Source organism: Danio rerio, chromosome 8 (genome assembly GCF_049306965.1).
Source record: "Danio rerio strain Tuebingen ecotype United States chromosome 8, GRCz12tu, whole genome shotgun sequence".
NCBI classification, from domain to species: Eukaryota; Metazoa; Chordata; class Actinopteri; order Cypriniformes; family Danionidae; genus Danio; species Danio rerio.
Genome location: NC_133183.1, coordinates 25597113 through 25620121, shown reverse-complemented (window position 1 = coordinate 25620121; position 23009 = coordinate 25597113). Strand labels below are relative to the sequence as shown.

The 23009-nt window shown below is 35.8% G+C and overlaps 1 protein-coding gene across 5 annotated transcripts; it reads right to left on the bottom strand.

Moving 5' to 3' along the window:
• Nucleotides 1–426: 426 nt before the first annotated feature.
• ppardb (peroxisome proliferator-activated receptor delta b) lies at nucleotides 427–22103 on the bottom strand. Of its 5 annotated transcripts, none has more exons than XM_068222866.1 (9): nucleotides 21883–22103; nucleotides 16118–16194; nucleotides 13212–13632; nucleotides 11869–12020; nucleotides 10428–10566; nucleotides 8339–8538; nucleotides 7955–8158; nucleotides 4733–4976; nucleotides 430–2285 (listed from the first exon to the last, which is right to left on the bottom strand). In XM_068222866.1, exons 3-9 carry the CDS (start codon nucleotides 13576–13578, stop codon nucleotides 2038–2040), a joined length of 1554 nt encoding a protein of 517 aa, XP_068078967.1. In that variant the 5' UTR covers nucleotides 13579–13632; nucleotides 16118–16194; nucleotides 21883–22103; the 3' UTR covers nucleotides 430–2037. The 5 variants fall into 5 exon arrangements, with proteins under 5 accessions (NP_571543.1, XP_068078967.1, XP_009302202.1 ...); XM_009303927.4 differs by lacking the exon at nucleotides 21883–22103 and adding an exon at nucleotides 21379–21787; XM_009303928.4 differs by lacking the exon at nucleotides 16118–16194.
• Nucleotides 22104–23009: the final 906 nt, after the last annotated feature.

Genomic DNA, 23009 nt, shown 5'->3' with positions numbered 1-23009 from the left:
TTGAACAGAATCATTACACATTTATTAATTAATAAAAGCGGTGTTTGTTGTACATTTACTTAGAATCTGAAGTTCCTGGAGGTAAATATAATCACACCGAACAGATAATCTATAAAGCATTTTAATAAAATGTGTTAAAAAAGTTTATTAAAATGATTCATAGGTTCTCTGTTCAGAATGATTCGTCTAAACGTTATACGCGATAGTGGTGATAGTTCGAATCAATTAGAGGAATCGGTACTTTTGAACAGAATCATTACACATTTATTAATAATTATTAGCGCTGTTTGTTGTACATTTATTTTGACTCTGATGTTCCTGGAACTAAATATAATTTATATTAGAATTAGGTTTAAAACACTAAATTACATTCTGAAAGCAGCCCAATTCATTAACAAAACATTCAGACTAGAGCTCAGACACCAGTAATTTCGTTGAAATGTTTAATCATTTTCACACATTTTATATAGTTTGGTATTCTGCAAATCATTCATAAAGATTAAACAAGCATTTACAGTTTACTATGACTGCAAAACCGCTTGTGAAATTATCACATCTTTTGATAAATCACAAGAAATCTAGAAATGTCTGGAATTGTTAACTGTGATTCAAAATAATATCTCAGAAATCCTTACAATTGTGCGTCTTATCTAATCTGGTCAATCAATCAAGACTTTTTTATAGACTTTACTGCAAATTTAAAAAAACATTAGTAGATGCTTGGTGTGTGTGGGTAAAACTGGGTGACAGAAAAACTATTATTTTAAGGAAGAGGAGGAAAAGGATTTCCATCATTTCATCTTATTGTGCTCTCTATTTTCACAGTAACAGGTTTCTGTATGCTCCAATAATCCGTCAAGCTCCATCTTCAATAAACACCTCCTGAAAGCAAATTTCAGCCATAAAATAAAACCTCAGATATTTCTGAGATACTTCTTGATGTGAAATAGATGTGTTGCACATCATAATAATACCAATTAATGTAATTCAACATTAGAACTGCTTTTAAAAGTGTACACTGAGTTCCCAAATTGTGCAGCATTGCTTGTGACAGGACTCTCGGCAGCATCTAAGTAAAGTTCAATGCAAGTATTTGCTCAAAGCAATGCAGATGCAAAGCGCATAGGACAAAATCATCAATCCACGCAACTGATTAAGTGAATTTAGTTATAGTTTGAATGTAACCACAGCCCATTTGTTTTCAATCACTCAATATATATATTCTCAGAACACGTTCAATCAACATACTAATGGAAGACCTAATTTCATACAACCGCTTACAATAACTCATATTTTGTCTCGTCCTGGTAAAATATGACCTTGAGACTGGTACCGGCTAAATACTTTGTGCTAAACAAAAAGATCAGCACATAAGAATCCTATAAATGCTCATCACAAACAAACATGTCCTTCCATACAACTAGAAATTATCACTCTTTTGTAGATTTCTCCCAAGCAGGTAAAGTGAGTTATTAAACATAGATTTGTCTTCAGTTTCAATACCAATATATATTTGTAGCAGCTGACGATGAAAAACAACATCCTCAACAATGTAACAACATTTCCAAAATAACAAAACCGACTGCTGTACAGTTCTGCGTGGAGGCTATCTATTACCTTAAAAGTGCCTAAAGAAACAGGAAGAAAAGAAGAACCACAGAAATAAAAGCCTTAAAAACACATACAGTAAGTGGCATTTGCTCTGATCTCCCCACAGAAACATACTGGATATCAGTACTTGAAACCCTGACGACTTCTAAAAGTGTTAGCCCTCATCAAGCAAATGAAGAACTACATGAAAATAGTGATAGTAGTAGTAGTGAATGATGACTGGATATTCAGTGTCCTGGTAGTAGAACAGATTTGAGTTTAAATAAAAGAACACTCCGTAAAATCAGAGGAAATTTCAATATTCAAAGTCAGTATTTGTAAAAGTCCTTTACAAAAATTCAGTAAAAAAACACCTATGGCACCACGGTGCCATTAGGATTTGTGCACTGTCAGTCTGATCTCTAGTCATGTCCTTGAGTCTTGAGCTCAATACATGTCTTTATAGATCTCCTGTAAAAGCGGGTGAAGTGAGGTCTCTGATTCGGTCTTCTTGATCATCTGAACCAGCTGTGCGTTCTCCGTGACCAGCTGTCTGAGGTCGGCCATCTTCTGCAGCAGCTTGGGAAAGAGATGAGAAGAGTCCGGATGGTGAACCTGAAGATGCTGGTCCAGAGCTTGCAGAATGCCATCCTGAATCTGCTCCACCTGCTTCACGTTCATCAGCCCAGGACGATCTAGAGCAATGAGAGACCATGTTTATGTCTGTATCAAGCGTTTCTTTTTTCCATGACCATACTTTAATGTTGGAAAACACATGTGCAAAACATAATAAAAGCTCAATGATATGATATTATGAGAGAGTCGTCTTTGCACAATCTTTTCATTTGTAAAATATCTCAAGATTACATTTGCATGATTAATTAAAAGTGATTTCGTAATAAAACATTTCTGTAATTCTTCAGCACCTGCTTTTAGATGGAGCACTGTTTACGAAACATAGCCACAGTTCATTGACAAGCAACGAAAAAAATTGAAGATGATTTAATCAGGGTTATTCTGAAATCAAAGGTCATCGTTCTCCCATGTTAAAACAGTTTTTGTCACTTCTCAGTAGGCATGAGATGATAGCCGGTTTACAGCGGTTCGGAAAAGTCACGGTTTTAAAACCGCCAAAGTTTTCTGTCATACCGTTTCTAAGGTGTATATATGGTGGCTGAGAGAGCTTAACATGCTGCAATTTAAGAAAGCACATGCAATTACAAAACACACCAGCAAATAAAGAAATGATCTTTATCAATTTGACCGCACATGTTGCAAATACTCACAACACAAACAACTTAAGAAACACACAGCAATTAGTTACAGCACTTGCAAATATCCAGACAAAACAACGGATATTTTTCAAGGGACCCAAAACCATGACGAACCCTGCTGAGAAATGGATTCATTATTATACCGTGACTGTTGCTATGAAAGGTGATTGATGGTCTTTGAAAGGCGAGTTGTTTTTCGATTATTTCAATATCCTGATTACACGACATAACACATCCATCATGGTTCTGGGTCCCTTGAAACATTTCCGTTGTGTTGCGTAGATATTTGCAAGTGTCGAGACTAATTGCAGCGCGTTTCTTAAGTTTTTTGCGTTGTGACCAATTGCTGCGTGTTTCTTCAGTTATTAATGTTGTGAGAATTTACAACATGTGCGCGGTCATAATAATGAAGATCGTTCCTTTAGTTGCTGGTGTTTTTTGTAACTGCATGTGCTTTCTTAAATTGCAGCGTGTTAAGCTCTCTTGGCCACCGTAGATATGCAAGTTACTATTTGATTGCGTTTTTTTAGGGCAACAGTCTCTCCAGGAGAAAAGGAAACTCTACATCAAAAGCATCTGGTCCAAAATATTTTAAATGTTTCTTAAAATAAATATATATTGTATTCAGTTGGGAAATAAAAGTTGTTTTTTACTCAGACATTTAAATAAAACTTATTTTTACTAATAACACTACCATGATACTAAGAAACCGTGATAATTTTATCCAAGGTTATCATCCCATCAGAATCTTATACTGGCCCATGGCTACTACTACTCAGTGATCTACAGTTCTGTGTTGCTGCTTCATTCACATTTAATAACATGTATTTACTCCAAACTCACTTCATAACTTAAGCTGAGTGTCTGAAATGAATCCTTTTGTGAGATGATTCCATAGTTGTTTGTGTATTATTCATGTTGTATGAATAAAGCAATAAAATCCTTTGATTATTTTCCTGGGTCTTTTCTTTGTGGTGTATTTGTAGTTTCCGCATGAGAGCGCCCTCTGGCCACCAGATGAGATGTACTACTGATCAGAGAGTCGTGCTTTCCTGACAAGATGACCCAGCTTTTCGCAATTTTGATTTCATTTTAATTCATTATGTAGCCTTAGTCCTGATTGCTTCAAGACTGAACTCAATCAACATTCCTGTATGATCTCAAATTCAACTGCTCTCATGTTCTATATTTCAATATCTATATTTAGTGTTAAAGGGACAGTTAGACAAAAATGTACGCTGAAATGCACAAAAAGATTTCAAAACGTTCTTCAAAATATCTTTTGTGTTATACAGAAGAGAGAGAACAAGAGAGAAGTTCATGTTAGGGTTTGGAAGCACTTGAGGGTGAGTTTGTATGTTTTTGTTTGTATGTTTTTGTTCAATGCCAGCTTCTATTGCTATTTTTACGGACAGAAAATATACACTACAAAAATAAATTATATTAAGCTTTTACAATTTATCAAAAGCTATCTTTGGAATAAAAAAAAGTGTTAAAAATCACTTTAAAAAGAATGAACTGTATAAAACACGTTTCTAACAGAATTGAAGACAACACAAGCGGAAAAATATATGCTTGATAGTTAAACGCTTATACAAATATGACACGTGGGAAATCTCCAAGTACTAAAAACTTGTGTATCATCCTGGAGCGAGCTATTCTACAGCGGGATTCCACATATACTCTACATCTGATCCCACCTGTTGGAGAATTTATAGAAGTTTAACTAACTTCATGGAGTTTGTATGTAGATCTTGAGGTCAAAATGATTATTATCCGGTTGAAGTATTGCTTTAAAAGAACTTGAGCAATCAAAGCAAATGATGGAGTGAAGCAAGCATCTGGAATAAACGGCTCAATATCCTCACCTCCACACAATATGATGGCTGCTACAAACAGAGCCAGGTCACTGTCGTCCAGCTCCAGAGCATTGAATTTCACTGCAAACTCAAACTTGGGCTCCATGATCTCACTGAATGGCTTGCGTAAACTTCGCAGAAACTCTCTCGTCACAAAACCCTTCCCATTGGCCACCAACAGTCCATCTTTATTCATGAGAGATGGGAGCATCGCAAATATGGCCTCATGGACTCCATATTTTAAAAGCGTTACCTGAGAGATAAAGTGAGAGAGAAGACATTATGTATCAATACTTAATTCATGTATGATAATCCCCATATACAATAAGCCACTAAATAAAGGTATAATATAAAATGTTTATATATAAAGCTATGCTAAAAAATGAAGATTTGAAAACGTTTGAGTTAAATGTATTTTTTGTTTTATTTTGTAAACAACTGATGGCATTTCTCCAAAAAAATAGTCATTAAGAGCATTTTTTGGCATAAAAGATTTCAGACATTTATATTCATAAAAAAATAAAAAATACCAATGTTTCAAACAAAATTCAGAACCTCAGTTGTTATTTTGACCAATAATTTTTTCTGTAACAACCTGTATTTTGTTTGTAGTTTCTTTTGTTTCAAGTAAAAGCCACATAAAAGCCACCAACATTACAGTGCAGTGTACATTATTGGTGACAGGAAGTCACCAAGGAATTCATTTTCAATGTGAGCTAGCGGCAAACTCTGGTGAGCATCTTGTAAAGTGTGGGTGTGGAGAAGAGTTGAAAAGTGGTTAACGGTATCCGCTTGTTAATGTCGTTGTGACGTCACACGAAGCGTCTTCTGGGTCCAAGCGCTCTATTCAAATGCATGGGGAGACTCATGAAATAGTAATTATAAACGTTTACAAAGTGATTTAATACTTTCAAAAATCAAGATCGCAATATATATGTCCATGCCTAATGTCCAATGGCCAAAAGCAAGCGCAGAGATTGTTGTGTACACTATGACTTTATAAAAAAATCAACTTTATTGTGTGATATGAATTAAAAGTGATCATAAACAAATCATTTCTCAACTCAAACGAGTGGCGGCTTGGACCCGGAAACACGTCATCACTCAACAAGCGGATAGTAACGAGCTATCACATGGTTTAGCAGCAACCAATTAGAATATTGAAGCTTGACAGGATTCTAGAGAACAAAGTGCTGTGAACTTTGCTTCTGACCACAATAGTTTCCAAGAGAAGCAGAGGTTGACGATTGCTATGTGGGTTTCCCAATTTATAATGTAGGTTGTGCATAAATCAATGTATATTAGACTAGCCCTTAAACAGGAGCACGAATTCTAACCACTCAAATTTTAAGTTGCTTTTAATTGGCTAATTTCCTTAACAAATCATGTAAACATAAAACTGTGTCAATAGCAGAGCGAGTGAATGATGCTCTCACCAACAGTCGCAGTGTAAATGAACGCAGTGTGCTGTTGGTGGGGCAGCATAGATGTGAACACATAGTTAGAAGTCACTACTAAGAAGCACTTAAACAAAGGACTTCGAGGTCAACACATATATTTAATACACTTCACTGAACATAGACATCACCTACACTTGATAACTGCAGGTTAGCTATTTTATAATTAATAACTTTAACCATTAAAAGCTTTTAGTTACTAGTTAATTAGTTACTAGGGATGCACCGATACGATTTTTTTGCAACTGATCCGATTTCGATACCAAAATTCTGAGTATTGACCAATACAGATCTGATCCCAATACTGTGCTGTTTTATTATTATTTTTATTATTAGCATAATACAGTTTCTATAGTTCTGGTGATGAGCTCAAATAACATATCTTCTTTATTTTTTTTTTTAGCAAAGCCTGATATTTTCCTCCAGGTTTGAAGCCGCAAATGAGATAGAGAAACTGAAAGCATGTCTGAAAATAATTATTGTCTGAAAAAAAAAACTTTTGAAACAAATTTCGTTTGGTATAATTTGTTGATTATTTTAATGTATTTTTGTTGGTCAGTTATCTACAGAAAGAATATTTAAGGTATGGTTCAAAACAAGGTCCGCTTTTATGCTTCAGCAAAGTAACCGACAAACTGGTCTGTTAAATAAAATGTTAATATATAAAACAACAGTGAAATATTCACAGTGTCAGAGTAGCCTATATTGGGCCAAATCATTTCCTGTTAAAGACTATTCATATGCGCCGGGCCATCAGTTTCACTTTTGTATTTTAATCAACTTCTTTGACCACAATGAACCAAGCTTTACAAACTATTTGAAGCACTTAACGTATTCACCTCGAAAGAATAAACTCCATCTGAAGGATTAAAGAACAGAAACTCATTGTGAGAATAATCTTACGGAGTGGCTTATGTCATGTCTGCGCAGCCGGTGCCTGAATAAAGCATGCAGCTGTCTGGTATCTGCGGACACTTCCAAAACAGCAGCATAAAAGGGAGGCTTTTCTAATTTAAAGTTTGAGGTAGGCCTACTTTGTGTGTGAAGAGCAGGTAATAGCCCTCACTACTTCAGTGTTGCGAATGTGATCTGCTGATCTAACAGACACAGCACAACATGATTTACAAACAGCAATGATCTCCATGTTGCAGGTCAAAATGAAGCCATTTAATGCGAAACTAAATCCATTTTTCCACTGATTATTTAAACTAACAGGAACAAATAGTCTTGGAGAGAATTTTCCATGTTGTCATAAACGCGACATGCAGCTTGAATTGTGAATGAATGGAGAATGATTGACAGGCACAGCGGCGGGAAGTGCTGAACTGAACATGAGTTTAACCACTTAAATATTCATCTGTACATCATATTAATCTATAGAATGGCTTCAAAACATTTGGGATATAGTAGCCTACATGACAACTTTCTAGTGCTTTAAAATAGGCTACCTTCATGGCTTTTTTTTGGCTTATAAATTAAACAGAACATAATATTATAATAACAAAAAAATGAAGTGTTGAACTGATATCTGATGCAAGTATCGGGATCGATGCATCCCTATTAGTTACATTTATTAGTAACTAGTAATCAGGTTATGGTAACTTATAACCCTAACTTTTCCGAATTTGACTGTAATGCAACAATTTGCACCTTTAATAAAGCTGCTTTGAAACAATAACTATTGTGAAAAACACTACACAGATACACTTGAAATGAATTGAATAAACAGATTTCACAAACAAAAAGTCAATTTAACTGCACCAATAGCTCTCACCTGATCATTCAGGAAGAGATCCACAAAGCCAGGTATGTTTTTGGCGAACTCTGTTAGCTCTCGCACAGTTTCCACTGTGGTGCACTGGCAGCGGTAGAAAACATGAACCCCGATCTCTTTGTTGAGCGGTGCTCCATTAAGCTGATTCCAGACCAGCCCGTTTTCTGCCTGCCACAGGGAGTCCATATCATGGATCACAAAAGGCTGGAGAACAAAGATGAACATAATTAAAAACAGCTAAAATAACTGCACGTCAATGACGTAAAATAATATAATAAATAACATAATAAATAACATCATTAAATATTGAGTTAATACATGTGTCAAAATGTTATCATTAGTGTATCCGTAGTAAAACACACTTTCTAAAAGCTGAATGCATACCGCAGTGCAGCTGGTCTTGCCCGTGAGGATGCTGCGTGCTTTTTTCTTGGTCATGTTGAGGTTCCTCAGGTAGGCTGTGTTGACGTGCTTGGCCAGTGTTTTGAGGTCAGCTCCACTAGAGCTCTGCGGGTTCTCTCCAGCGAGTAGTCCAGCCACCAGCTTCTTCTTCTCCGCTTCTGGCATACGTCCGTACCTTATTGCTGAGGCAAAAACAAAAAAACAAGCTTCGTTCATTATATCCAGTATACATTTTAAAAGCAGAGAAGAAATGTATTACAAAAAGGAAAAATGAAAAGCTGAGTATGATTGCTACACAATTTAAGTGATCTTTGGGTTGCCTAGTTGGGCTTTAAGGCTTCATTTACATCAAAATGAAAGTTCTGCGAATTAATTTTTTGCCATAGCATTTCTATCTATGTTCAGAGCACAAATTAAGATTAATCAAACACTGGAGATTTTGTTCCTCGATTGAAATTCTGTTCATTCAAAATGCAAACTAGGGCTGCACAATACATCGTTTCAGCATCAATATCGCAATGTGACCATTTGCAATAGTTCACATCACAGGATATGCTTGATTAGAGTCTGATGTGCATTTGCATGTATTTTTGAGGCCTGTGACTGTATGAGAATTTTAAAATCATTTAGGCATACTTTTTTTTTTTTTACCATATATTAACTTTATTAACAAGTAACTAAGGTGAATGTTTTTACACAATGAAGACTACTCAGAATTCATTTTACATTTATTTATTTAATTACAGTACTGAAATACTGTTGGACTCCTCCTTTATTTAATTTGAACCTTTTGATAATTGCATTTTTAGATTAGATTCAACGTTATTGTCATTACACATGTACAAGTACAAGGCAACGAAATGCAGTTTAGGTCTAACCAGCAGTGAAATAGCAGCAAGTGCAGGATACAGATTTAAAAGTTATTAAGTGCCGTTATAGAAAAACTATGGTGATATTTACAGATGAATGTACTATGAACATTATTTACAGGCTGTATTAGCTATGAACAGAGATTTACAATAAATTAATATATGTACAGGTTGCTATTAATAGTCAGAATGTCTATGCACAGTGGGTGTGTACATAATTACAAATGTCCATGTACAGTGGGTGTGTACAGTTCAAATAAGTGTATCTGTGCAATGTAGTGCAATGAATATGAGCAAATTATAAATGTGCAAATGTTAAATAGTGCAGTGATTGTGAGGAGTATAAGTTAGAGGAGAGTAGAATCGAATAACAAAATGTTGCAATGTTATTTTCCATTATCAGCCCTAATGCGCACACTTCAAAAAATTCATACGGAAATAAAAAAAAAAATCCTTAATAATCAAGTGGTTTAATCTAAATTCTGTTAAGAGACATGATTTGCTGTATATAATAAATAGATTTACAATGCACAAACACAGGAACAAACTTCACTTGTTCTAGCATGTCAAGCAGGAATCACTGAGATTCACTAACCAATTCTTAATGATGGAAACATTTCTGATCAATATTAATAAGAATAAGGTCTTTAAATGCATCTAATCACTGGATTTATGTTTTTGATTCTTTTGTTTTGAAGCAGTTAGAGTTTTAGGTGATTGCACTTTAAAAGTAGAGAACCAGAAATCTGACATAAAGATGAACTCATTCTGTAAGGTTTTGTAAGCCCATGGTGACTAGTCAATTATGACGACTACATTTTTATTTTGATGTGAACTAACTTTTAGTAACTTTTATTTTACTACATTAACACTGCCAGATTACAAAATTGTCATTAAAAAAGCTTGAACTTAACTGAGCTGAATGGCACTGTTTCTTCTGCCTTATAGCTGCATTGATTTCATTTCACAATAAAAAAAAATCAAGTAAACTAACAGAAGTGATTTAACAGTGACTTAAGCTGAACACCATTGCCCTTCTGTGGAACTTCTAACTAAACAGTTGAATCTCAGATTGTTTCTTACTTGATGCAAGTCTGCACTTGATGAAAGTTCTCAGCTGTTTGGAAACAATCTGAAATGTCTTATGTTCTATACAAATCAAGGTGACTTGGTTTGGATGTGCAGTAAGCAGTGAACTGTACCGTCATGAGACATGCCCAGTGCCAGGCACTTCTGAAAGCGGCAGTACTGGCATTTGTTCCGGCTCTTTTTCTGGACTTTACAGGCGCGCTCACATCGCTCGTACTCCAACTTCATACGAATGGTGCGCCTGAAAAAACCCTTTAAACACAAATGACATCCTCACTGAAAAACGGAAAGGCACACATGCACGTGGGCTGCTGAATTACTTGACCACAGAAACGCAGCTTTAACCATTAGGAAGGCACATCAATGTTGATCCTGGAACATCTTTTTTTTTTTTTTTTTGAAAATGTATTTCATGGAATATTAACTGCAAATTTTCCTCAAAATCAGAGGGGAATAAGAGTTAGATAACAATGTAGAAGTGCATAAATATAACCATAAGCCTAAACTTAACAAATGGTAAACGTATCCCTTCATTCTGATTGGCTGATTGGAAAGTTGTTCCAGGATCAACATAGATGTTAATCCAGGAGCATGTTCTACTTGGTGAAATCAGGTTGGCGATTAGGAAGCCCAGAGATTTAAAATAAAGAGTTATTTTATTAAAGATGCTGTAGGATATTTCAGGGCGCACTCACATTAGGTACAGGTGCCTTAAACCATGCCAAAGCGCCATTGTCCCTCATCCCCTCTCCCCCTCGGCTTGCACTCACATTGCAATTTTGCCAACTGGACCTGAGCACGCTTACATCATCGATGATGTGACTGTTCAGTTTAACAGGAAGAGAAGCGCTCTTGATCAGCACAGTGGAGATAGCTTTAGTTATATTGTTTTGTATTATTTTTAGTCGTTTGGGATGCAGTGACACGCAGTCAAACACTTTGCTGAACAGATCCAACAACTTTTTTGACGCTCATAAATTTTCATAAAAGTCCTCGTGCAGTAGGTTTTAGGAGGTTTTCTGAAGGTGTAGCTGGCATGCAGCAAGGTGTTTAAGTCTTTAATAAACTACGACAATTTGCGTTCATTAAACAGTAAGAATGATCAATAAATACATTTGAAACAGTCCCTAAAAGTGACACTGCATCTTCAGTTTGGGGTTTTGCATTCACACTACAAGCATACTGCGTCAAACTCTGGCTCACCTCTTCCAACATGGCCAGGGCCAGCCAACTGAAGCGTGCCTGAGCGCAATTCAGAGCACTCGCACTTCTCAAACAAATCGGGAACTGTGCCAAGGCATGGTTCGGATTGCATAGTGTGAGTGCGCCCTCAGTCATTTAAGTCATGTGGTCCAGGCCTTTTGAATGGTTTACAAAAAAATGGATTGCTCCCAAAATCTTTTTGGCTGTTTATAGATCCTTGAACAGGTGTGATTTCTCACGACATTATCATTTACAGCACCTTTAATAGTTGTTTATAATAGATGGCAGACTATTTTAGGCCACAAATGCACTCGGGTTTGTGTAAAATATGAAATGTTTAGCAAAAATTACCTTACAGCCTTCACAAGCATGAACTCCATAATGAAAACCTGAGGCTTTATCTCCACATATACGACACTCAACGTTCAGGCCCAGTTTATTGGGGTCTTCGCGTCCCAGCCGTAGCTGGTCCGACAGTGAAAGAGAGGGCACCTGTAGCGGATCTAGAAAATTAAAGCAGAAACAGAAAGATATTACTTAAAGCAGGGGTGCTCAACGCTGTCCCAGGAGATCTACCTTCCTGCAGATTTCAGTTGCAACCCATATCAAACACACCTGCCTGTAATTATCAAGTGCTGGTCAGGTCCTAATTAATTGGTTCAGGTGTGTTTGATCAGGGTTAGAGCTGAACTCTGTAGGAACGTAGATTTCCAGGAAACGGGTTAAGCACCCTTGATTTTAAGCATCTCTTATCAGGCCACTGAAAAGACATATACATAAAGGAATATAAGAAAAAGTATTTTATCTCCTTTTAAAAAGTATGAGATCAAAACCAGGCAATTTTCTTTGACAATTTCTTACTTTATGTATTCGTAACAATTTTTACCTGCTATACCTAGGCATTATACCTTTTTCCATTCATGTTTACACAAACTCTAATCATATTTAATGGGAAGCTTGATGACCATCTGAAACAGCTAGGATAACAAATGTTTTATCTGCATTGTTTTAATTTACAAAAATGCTTTCAGTCACTTAATTACTATTAACTTAAGAATAGGTTTGAAAGGCAGAACTAATAAACTAATATTTGGCTATTGATGTGTGTGACAGACAGAGAGACAGAGAAATTGATAGACATTCATATTCTATTTCTACCATTACACATGTTAAATATACATTTATTATATTGTTGTAGTTGTAAATAAAACACAATTATGCTTCCCCACAATGACGATAAAGTAGGTTAATTTGTATGCATAATCCTGCATTTTTTTGTTTTTTGTTTACATTTTTAGTTTGTTTGATACCTATTTTTAAACAAACTGCTGTATTATACACAAAAACAGTCTAGAAAACATTCATAATTAAATATAATTAATGATTTTACATCAATAATAATGATGTAAAAACAAAATAATTATTATATTTATGATGTCAAAGTATTTCCATCACATAATACATCTACCTGTAATAAACATTTTTCATGAATAAATATTTATTTTTAAACATCAACGATAAAATAAAGGTTATTGTTTTCAGATTTTCATTGATAATATTAATAACAATAATAATGATAATAATAATGAAGCAGAAATCTTATAAAGTCATAAATCAAATATGAAGATACAGCTTCATCACAACAAAAACAGAAAAACAAATGTCACTGAGAGAATGTTACTGATGATTTTTACCTGAAAATGCTCCAGCTGTTACAGGCGTCTCACTATTCGGTGGCGGGCTTTCCTGTGGTGTTCTATCTCCGTTTTGCTGATTGCCCCCCCACGATCCCTTACTGCCTGGCGAGGCCTCCAATCCTGTGATATCAGACGTCTCGCTGCCCTCCACCTCCTCACCCGACACCGAGCTCGGCTCCTGTAGGTCTGATGTCCCGCCACAGTCTGAAGAGGCAGATTCCCCCTCCTGCGCCCCCAACCACGCTGCATCTCTAAGAATCGGGACGGAGCTCAACTCAGTCTGCAAAGACGACTGGCTCTTCATCACTCCATCCACTTGGCCGTCACATTTCATTTCTGAGGTAGGTTCTTCAACCTGTTCCATGGTTCTCCGGTCTGACTGCTAAATCTCACAACCATCCATCACGAGACATCGCCTCTGAGAAGACAAAAGACGGGAAAAAAGACTTCAAGGCGCTGGATGAGAATATGGCCATCATTGTTGCTGAAGTGACCTGGTGTGTAGTGTCCATGCTCTAAAGATTATACGGGTGACCTGAGTTTGACCTGAGATCTAATAGTGCTTGTGTCAATTCCTGACTCCTCCCCACCCCCATCATCACCTCTCCGCTGACTCACTAAATATAATTAAAGGGAAAATATTGGGTCATCGAGATTTCTAAAAGGCACAGCAGGGCTTTGTTTACATGGCAGGAGAAACACACGTTCCATCTTAAATCTTTACAAAAAATAGACACTGAAATGGTATAGTTCTGGAGATAAAAACTCATCAATTTTAATCACAGAGACATCCTTTCATGAAACGCAAAACAACATAAAGTTGTTCATATTGCAGAATGAACTTTCATTTCAAAGGGGTTTTTAAGATAGGTTAACCATTACACTAATCATAAGTAGGGCCACAAAGTATGGTCTTATATGCAAAAGTTAAGTATCTTCTAGTATATGTATGTTAGCTATGCATCATTTTTTAAAATAGCTGTTATGTCCAGTGTTGTGTTTGTATTTATGATAAATTTATGTAGCACCGTTGTCCAGCGAGACACGACATTTCGTTCTTCTGTAGGTCCACATATGTAGCAGAATGACTATAAAGCTCAACTTTACTAACTAATAGCATGAATTCTAGATGAAAACAAATGTTTGATCAACTGATGTTTTGCTATTAGTTTAGCTCTTTGCATTTCAAGTCATATCATATATTCCTGTACTTTGGCAACACATTCCTAATCTGGAGTCTTCTGTAGTCTTTTCCCACCTTTTACTCAAAAGTTATTTATTTTGCAGCCATACAAATTTTCTTTTTTTCTGCCATTTTTATATTAGTAAGGTCAGTCTACTTTAATGTACTGTGTAATGTGAAATATTTTGTTAAAGTAAGCTTACCCTAAAAGCTAAGTGTCTCATGTTTACTGTATTTACCAAGTTTTGAAAAAAAAAAAAAAAAAACATATACACTCACTGGCCACTTTATTAGGTACACCTGTCCAACTGCTCATTAATGCAAATTTCTAATCAGCCAATCACATGGCAGCAACTCTATGCATTTAGGTATGTAGATATGGTCAGGAGGATCTGCTGCAGGTGAAACCGAGCATCGGAATAGGAAAGAAAGGTGATTTACGTGACTTAGAACGTGGCATGGTTGTTGGTCCCAGACGGGCTGGTTAGAGTATTTCAGAAACTGCTGATCTACTAGGATTTTCACGGCCAACCATCTCTAGGGTTTACAGAGAATGGTCAAAAAAAGAGAAAATCTATCTCTAGATTTCTGCTGCCACATTAGGATGATAGGGTCAGAATTTGACATCAACAACAAGAAAGCATAGATCCATCCTCCTGTCTTGTATCAACAGTTCAGGCTGCTGCTGGTGTAATGGTGTGGGGGATATTTTCTTGGCACACTTTGGGCCCATTAGTTCTAACTGAACATCGTGTCATTGCCACAGCCTACCTGAGTATTGTAGCTGACCCTGACCATCCATTTATGACCACAGTGTATCTTCTGATGGCTACTTACAGCAGGATAACGCACCATGTCATAAAGCGCGGATTATCTCAGACTAGTTTCTTGAACACGACAATGAGTTCACTCACTGTACTCTAATGGCCTCTACAGTCACCATATCTCAATCAAATAGAGCACCATTGGGATGTGGTAGAATGGGAGATTCGCATCATTGATGTGCAACTGACAAATCTGCAGCAACTGCGTGATGCTATCATGTCAATATGAACCCTAACCCTAACCCTAAGCCTATATGAACCAAAATCTCAGAGTAAAATTTCTAGTACCTTGTGGATTCTATGCCACAAAAGATTAAAATCAGCTCTGAAGGCAAAAGGGGGTCCAAAGCGGTACTAGTAAGGTGTACCTAATAAAGTGGCCGGTGAGTGTGCGTTTGAATCAACTACTCATACTGTGAAACTGAATTCTCAAAACCACCCACTCCTACATAACGCATCATGATTTCCACAAACAAAGCAATTTGCTGACAACACCAAGCCACTTTAACATGCAACATAATACTACAAAAACGTTGTTTTTATTCAGCATCAAACCATCATATTTTAAACATTTCTGAATAATTGCTCACATCTCCAGTAAATATGCTTAAAGTTCAGTTTTATCATAGGAACAAACTATTTTAATTTGAATACATTTTATTTTAAATCATAGTAATAATACCTTTTGGAAATAAAAGATTTGAAGTGTAATATTTCAGAATGTTTACTGTATAAATGCAGTGTTAAGGCAATGCATTATTTGCTGGCATTAGATAGGTCTTACTCTGATAAAGCCTTCAGAACATCTTTTTAAAATATTTATTAATAAATAGATAAATAATAATAAATTATAATTATATTTATAATAATAAATAAATTATATTACTTAAACTCACTGGTGTTATCCATCTCAGAGTTGGTTGGTTTGGTTCAAGACATATCAAGTTCTTTTCTGAAGAAACGTCTGACATGCCTGCAGAGAAAATAAATTGGAAAATACTGCAGAACCACGGCCACTGACAAAGTGGGCGTTTACTGCAACACTGTTAGCCACATGAAATATGAATCTTTTTTGGCCTGGCTTAAGGGCTTTTAGAAAGACTGAATCCATAAACGTGGAGAATAAGAAAGTAGCTTTTGTCTCAGCAGGCCGCTCATTCATCCGCTGCTTCTGATTACACAACCTTTATCTTTTCAAAGCAGTCGGACGCAAACTCTGCCGTCAGCAATTACACATCTGTGTGGTATATTTAGTCTGCACAGAATGAGAGGTGATAAATCCATTATGAGACTCAGCTAGGTGGTTTGCTTAAAAAGATAAGATAACCTTATAAAGAAAGCTCCTGTGGGAAGTTCATGCAAAAGACTTCAGCATAATAAAACATACATAGTGAGGTGAATGAATACGGAGGACATCAACTGGGCTCAGAGAGCTGTCAAACTGTAATACAATAATAAATGCTATTCTCTATATAAAACTGAGTCATGGGATTGCTGATGTGAAACATGCAGAAAAATTGTAGAATATTGCACAGATTGTCAAGAAATCATATATTACAACAAACTCATTAATTATAAATTCTTTAAGTTGTCTTACTATAGGACATGAATTTCATTAAGACTGCATTGTTTTATGTTAAGAAAAAAATGCTATAACATGTACACACAGAAACTGAAAAGTCTTCATGACAAACTTTCAAAATAAATGTTTGGTTCAACTTAATGAATTGTGACAGAAATAATAGTAACTAGATTAACAAGGATTAAAGGGTCATGAAACACCAAAACTCGTTTTTTTTGAGATGTTGACGTTTTGTCCCATGCTGCTAAAAACACTATTAGGACTCACTAAAAATTTAAAATTGGTTGTGTTTTTGTGTTATTTTAAGCAAATCCATTCTTCTGTTTTGAAAAGAAATTTTGAAGCTAAGTCACAGCCATGAGATCCTTGTGTAAAATTCCAGCTATAGACTGGCTGTCGGTACCGGTGGGTAAACCGTGACACTTTTCACATCTGGAAATGGTGAAATCTGGATTTGCCACTCGTCATATTTAAAAAAAAAAAAAGATGCGGTTCCAGTTGGTGCTGATCAACCTGTTTCTACAGATTTGGTAAGTGTGTGATTGGTGTTCTTTGTTTATGTTTTTTCAGAGGCAAAGTTAGTTAGTATTGTCAGCAGTACTCTTCCAGTTTTTAAAGATATACCTTAGTCAAAATGATTTAGTTACTCAGTTTACAGTACGTTAATATCACTACAATATAATGGACTGAAAGATCCACTGTAAATGCTTCTCTCCAAATGTAAACATCTAAACACCCTAATCAAACTAGTCCTGTAGAATTTTCGCCGCATTTTGTGACAAGGTAGTCTATACACACCAGCTTTCTGATACTATTCTTTGCACCTACCGAGTGCATCTAAGTTTCCGAGAAAGACAGTTTTTTTTTCTCCTATTCGTAATGTGGTATCAAACATTCCATTAAACCTACGCTCTTCCACCAGTTCCTCGCATCCAATATTTTGTCTGTCATGGGGGGCATGCATGAAACGTTCCTGAATGAAAGTGAAAGTGCCAAACTGCAGTTAAAGTCAACAAATTAATAATTTGGCAAATAATTCGATTACTGATGTCCACGTAAACAGTCACTGTCTTTCTCCCCTGCATCTGTGTGTTGTTTTGCCTCTGTGATCAGCGTGTGCTCAAACTGAAACTCTCCTTTTCATGCAAACCTTTCCCTCTTTCGCCACTCCCACCTAAATAAAGTTTGACTCAACCACTTTCCTGACTTTTTTCAAACTAGAGGTGTGAAAACACCCTGCTGAGATGGGAGTGGGGGGGTGGGGGTTATGGCCCTTTAAGTGCATAGTTTCTCATTCATGCTTGTTTAATTTTTGTGTGTGTATATATATATATATATATATATATATATATATATATATATATATATATATATATATATATATATTATTCATACAAACTCATGGCAAACTTAGTTACATTAATTAATTATTTCAGACTTAACTGTGTATATTTGTTGAACTTTGTCTAAATAAATTGGTCAATATGCGTTTTGATCACTAAACTTTATTTTTGCATTAAAAATAGAGGCTAGAAATATTGAAACTAGCAAGAAATGTAGTTCAGAAAAATGTAAATAGAGAAAAATACATTCATAACACACAAAGTTTAAGATATATTGTCTATCAACTGGCAGAAAAATTTGTGCACTTCCCCAGAACACAAGGTGTTTACGAAATGTCTAAAAGGGCACCTGTTTTACCCCTTTTTCAAGATTTAAGACAAGTCTTTTGTGTCTCCAGAATGCGTCTATAAAGTTTCAGCTCAAAACAACCATCAGATTATTTATAAGAGCTTTCAGATTATTGGAATTTTCTGCTTGGAGACAATGCAGCTGTTTTTGTTACGTGTGCCTTTAATGCTAGTTCTCCCCGGCCACTGTTCTCCGCCTTGGCTGCTTCAGATAAACAGCACAGTGACAAACATAAAGGAAGCGTTTGTGAGAAATACTACAGTAAGAACTTTCCCAATGATTATTTGATGTATTTGTTGTGGAGTTAATTCAAGTATTTCTGTAATGATGAGTCACACACAATGATATTACAAAGTTCACGCACACACACAGCGCAGCGAACTTTGCATGGTAAATGTGACAGAATACATGTTAATATACACTGCTGTATCCACATCCGTTATGATAATGTGCAAAATATACCCGATTTAATGTCCACAAATCGAGATTAAAGCGTCTTCTTTTTTTAATTGTACTGACACACAGCTGTGATGATAAAGTAAAGAGGGTAAAATCGCTGTAAGTCATTACAAACATGCACTGTTTTAAAAACCTTTTAAACTTGTAAAACTCATTCTAGATCACATTTGATGATGATTGTTGATCACAGCAAACTCAACAGATCTTTTAATCCCAGTTGCTTTGCGCACGTGCAGTCTTGTTGATATGATTATACACGTTACTATGGAAACATTTTAATATGCGTGAAATGGAAAGGATTTGGATCCTATTTTAACGTCAAATGCTAAAAATTAGAATTATTGTATTTATGTCAACTCAATATGCATGTGAACACACTACACTACATTACACTTCTGTCCAATCAGTTACCAAATAATGATTTTCACCGTAGGTGCCGTTTGAAGGGTTGGTTCACCCAAATATACAAAGCTGACCATCATTTACTCACCCTCGCAACATTCCAAACCTTTCATGAAGCACACAAAGAAAATCTAAAAAAGGAATCTGCAGAGTAAACAACCAAAAAATAAGTAAATATAATAAAATACAGATCTGGAACAACAGGAGGGACAAAGTTGAATGAGTTCATGCTCATGACGGCTCTGTTTGACAAAGACATTGCTAACAGATGTGTGGGTCATATGGAGGATGGAGACCACTACCAAACAGACTGCATTATAATCCGTGGATTCTGACAAGAGGATTAGGCACTAGCCCAATCGACGTGACTATCCCCTAACAAAGACAAAGCAATTTAACAAGACGTCTCTTGCCTGTCCCCTGCTTTTCAGCCACAATTGGATAACATGAGTAAACAGCACTACCATACACGTGCAGGCTATACGTTAACCCATGATACCTGAACAGTAAATGAAGCGTTCAGAAAGGCGTTGAGCCACTGTTCAGACTTGTCAGCAACCAGTTGTTCTGGTTCTTAGCTTATCTGCATTGTATTGAGGTTGCATGCAAGAGGTGACCCGCACAGGCGAACTAAATGAGTCAGTGTGTTGAGGTTTTGACTGATGCACATGCCATACACCAGTGTTTGGACCTTTTGGTTGCTTCATATTAATTGCTACAGGTGAAAACCACTCTTTTTCTCTATCCACTGATCAGTTTTGGGATATGTGGTTCATTTTACATGCCTCCTTTCAGACGAGTGGAAGAAAAACATCCAAAACTCACATTTTATTTTCTCATTGTTTTTGATTCTTATTAAGAGTCAGAAATGTCCACTTTAGTAGAATTTACATAGACAAACATTTACTATATTACATTTCCAATTTATGTAACATTCAATTCTAAATATGCTTTTTTTTATCTAAATAGTACTTCCCAATTTACTTGTTTTCTGAGTGATAAAAAGATATCCAAAGTCCCTTCTGTAAAAACCTGTATATGTCAACAAAATAAAACATGCACTTTGAACTTAGATTTATCTGATGTCCAGATTCTATTTTGTAATTAATGCATGCCTGATACAGCTTGTGCAATTTTATTTTAAAGTTCATTCCTTAAAACATGTAACATAAAACAACTGTTTTGCTTTACAATTTTTATGATTATTATTATTATTATTATTGTTGTTGTTGTTGTATTACAATCTGATTTACAAATTAGAGAAAAAAAGTAAAGTTGGTCTAAAGTAAAAATATATTTATGACAAGATAATCTTGTACAAAATAACAATTGACCATGACCATGCAATAAATATTTGCATATATAGTACAGTAAACTCTGTATAATCAAAGTGAAAACAGTCTGTCATCTGTGTGAACAAGGTCAAGTTTACTTTTCTTTTCAAAAGCTTATTTGAACTTCTTAAGTGTCTGTTTCATCTACAAAATTCTGTTGCTAATAACTTGTTCACATTTGTCCATGATTAAATGTTTTTTTATTGCCTAGTTAAAAAATAACAATGTTTTAGCAAAACAAAGTCAAAGTGTTTGCGTGTTTGTGTGAAAAATGCGTTGCCTGATGTATTCCTGACTTACTGTATGTTAATATTTAGCTTTTGAATATCTAACTTTACAGTTACTATGCTGAAGCAAAGCTTACAAATTTATAAAACCTATGATGAAACTTAAACCTATCCAGAAACATTGATATACATGAAACATATGGTTGATAAACCATCAAGAATATATATGATGACAAATACTACAGAAATCTATGCAGACTTACTGGCAAGTCAACCTGCCAGACACACCAAATGTTAACTAAAACATGACTTCAAAACCATGTCATTAATCATTTAACAAACTACAACATATGATAACTCTGATATGTACATATATGTTTTTTTAGTAAGTGGGTTACGCAATTCTGAGACTTTAATAAAGCAAAAAAGCGAGTTCTGGCTAACTAGCCTGTTTGGTTTACCTTGGTGTTTACGGGCCAGCTTCGAAGTTTCCCAGCGGTTGATCAAATATAGATACAGTCTTCGGACGTAAAGTTAAGTTGTTTTGAGACTCAAATGAGCTCATAGTCCGTCGGTTTACATCAGTTTTGTCATCGCCATGTCCCCTTGTCTCTTATTCCACACATGCTAACGTTAGGCTGAGGTTAGCACTAGCTAGCTTAAGGCTAACATGTTTTTGTTTTTTATTTTGTTGTACACTCTCACAAATTCGTCGTCAAAATGCTGCGAATAAAAAAGGTTTAAAATAGAAAACTGATGTTTTTTTCATCGCGGTTTTCTAAAACATCCATTCCGCTTTAGGGTCCAATAAGAATACGGATCAGGCAATGACCATCGCGCTGTTATTCCACACCAACTTTTGCTCAATCTGGTCTAGTAACTCCATTCACTTTGATTACTCGGTTGTCAGGGTTGACAGAAATAAAAGCTCTAGAAAAGACACGTTGTGCGGTATTAAAACTTACCAGTAGGGGTCGCTTCTTGGCCCAAAGTCATTTGTGAGTCTTTTCACTATATAAATCTAATCAAATTGCCGCAGTATTTTAACTAAGAGCATTAAGTAAATCCGCATCAGGAACCTATAAAACGCGCGTGGAAAATCGACGATTTATTAGCGTGAGCGCAACCAATTTTCCACAGCGCGGTTTGACGGATGACTTAATCACGTGGTCGGCTCTTCTCCAATGACAGCTCGAGTAGAGCGGCTTACTTCTGATTCTGTTTTCCTTTCTAGGTCTGTGTGGTTGACAGCTAGGGAGAAAAGCATGGCGTAATTTTTGAGTTACATAATGCATGTGGTCACTGGTCAGACTCGACTAACTTAGTAGAAGATGAATATTAATAACGACGCTCTATGAATCATAAATGTTATTAATTCCCAGCGAGGATTGGAATAAAAAATAGTTCAATAATGCTGTCATCTACTGGAAACTTCCTTGTTATAAACACCATTAAATGTCAGTAAAGACGATTAAATGTTTACCGTCCATAAGTTATGCTTTAACAAACAAGTCATTAAAACAGCTTTTAATCGACAACCTTAGTAGCAGGTCCAAAGTGTTCCTGTAGATGGCGCTAGTGGAGTATTTTTGTATTTATGAGTGTTTTCAGTCTATTAGCACAAATAACATAAAATGCTGACGAGGTAAAGATGTTGGACATTTGCCATGCGGACAGAGAATGTTTTGAGGAACTTAATAAAGGAACTAAAGCTTTAAGTGTTTAATAGAGCCAAGGATGTTGTGCACCTTAAGTCTGTCAGATTAGCTCTAATGATATATAATGTTCAGTGGATGGGTGTTTGCTTATGACTGACAGAATGAGTCTAAAATAGGCAGTGGGATGTTTTTTTAGATAGTCCTGCAAGTGGATATTTTAGTGTGTAACATGTGTTGCTCAATTCACAAAACAATAGCCTGTTGCACAACATGCAGCTCGAAAACATTTCCTTTACCCCGTTTTTTTATGTTTAGTTCTTACTAAACATTCAGCAAAACAAATGTATTAAAAATGTAACAACAGTGAAACTTTAGCTATCTCAAAACGTTCATTACATGTAAAAAAAGTTTAAACATCTTTATTGGAGTGAAAA

Coding starts and splice junctions, on each gene's coding strand:
- ppardb (XM_068222866.1), bottom strand. CDS start 13,578: ATGGAACAGGTTGAAGAACCTACCTCAGAAATGAAATGTGACGGCCAA. Junction 10,567..11,868: donor ATGCTTGTGAAGGCTGTAAG/GTAATTTTTGCT, acceptor TTGTGTTTAAAG/GGTTTTTTCAGGCGCACCAT. Junction 2,286..4,732: donor AGCCATCATATTGTGTGGAG/GTGAGGATATTG, acceptor TCATTGCTCTAG/ATCGTCCTGGGCTGATGAAC.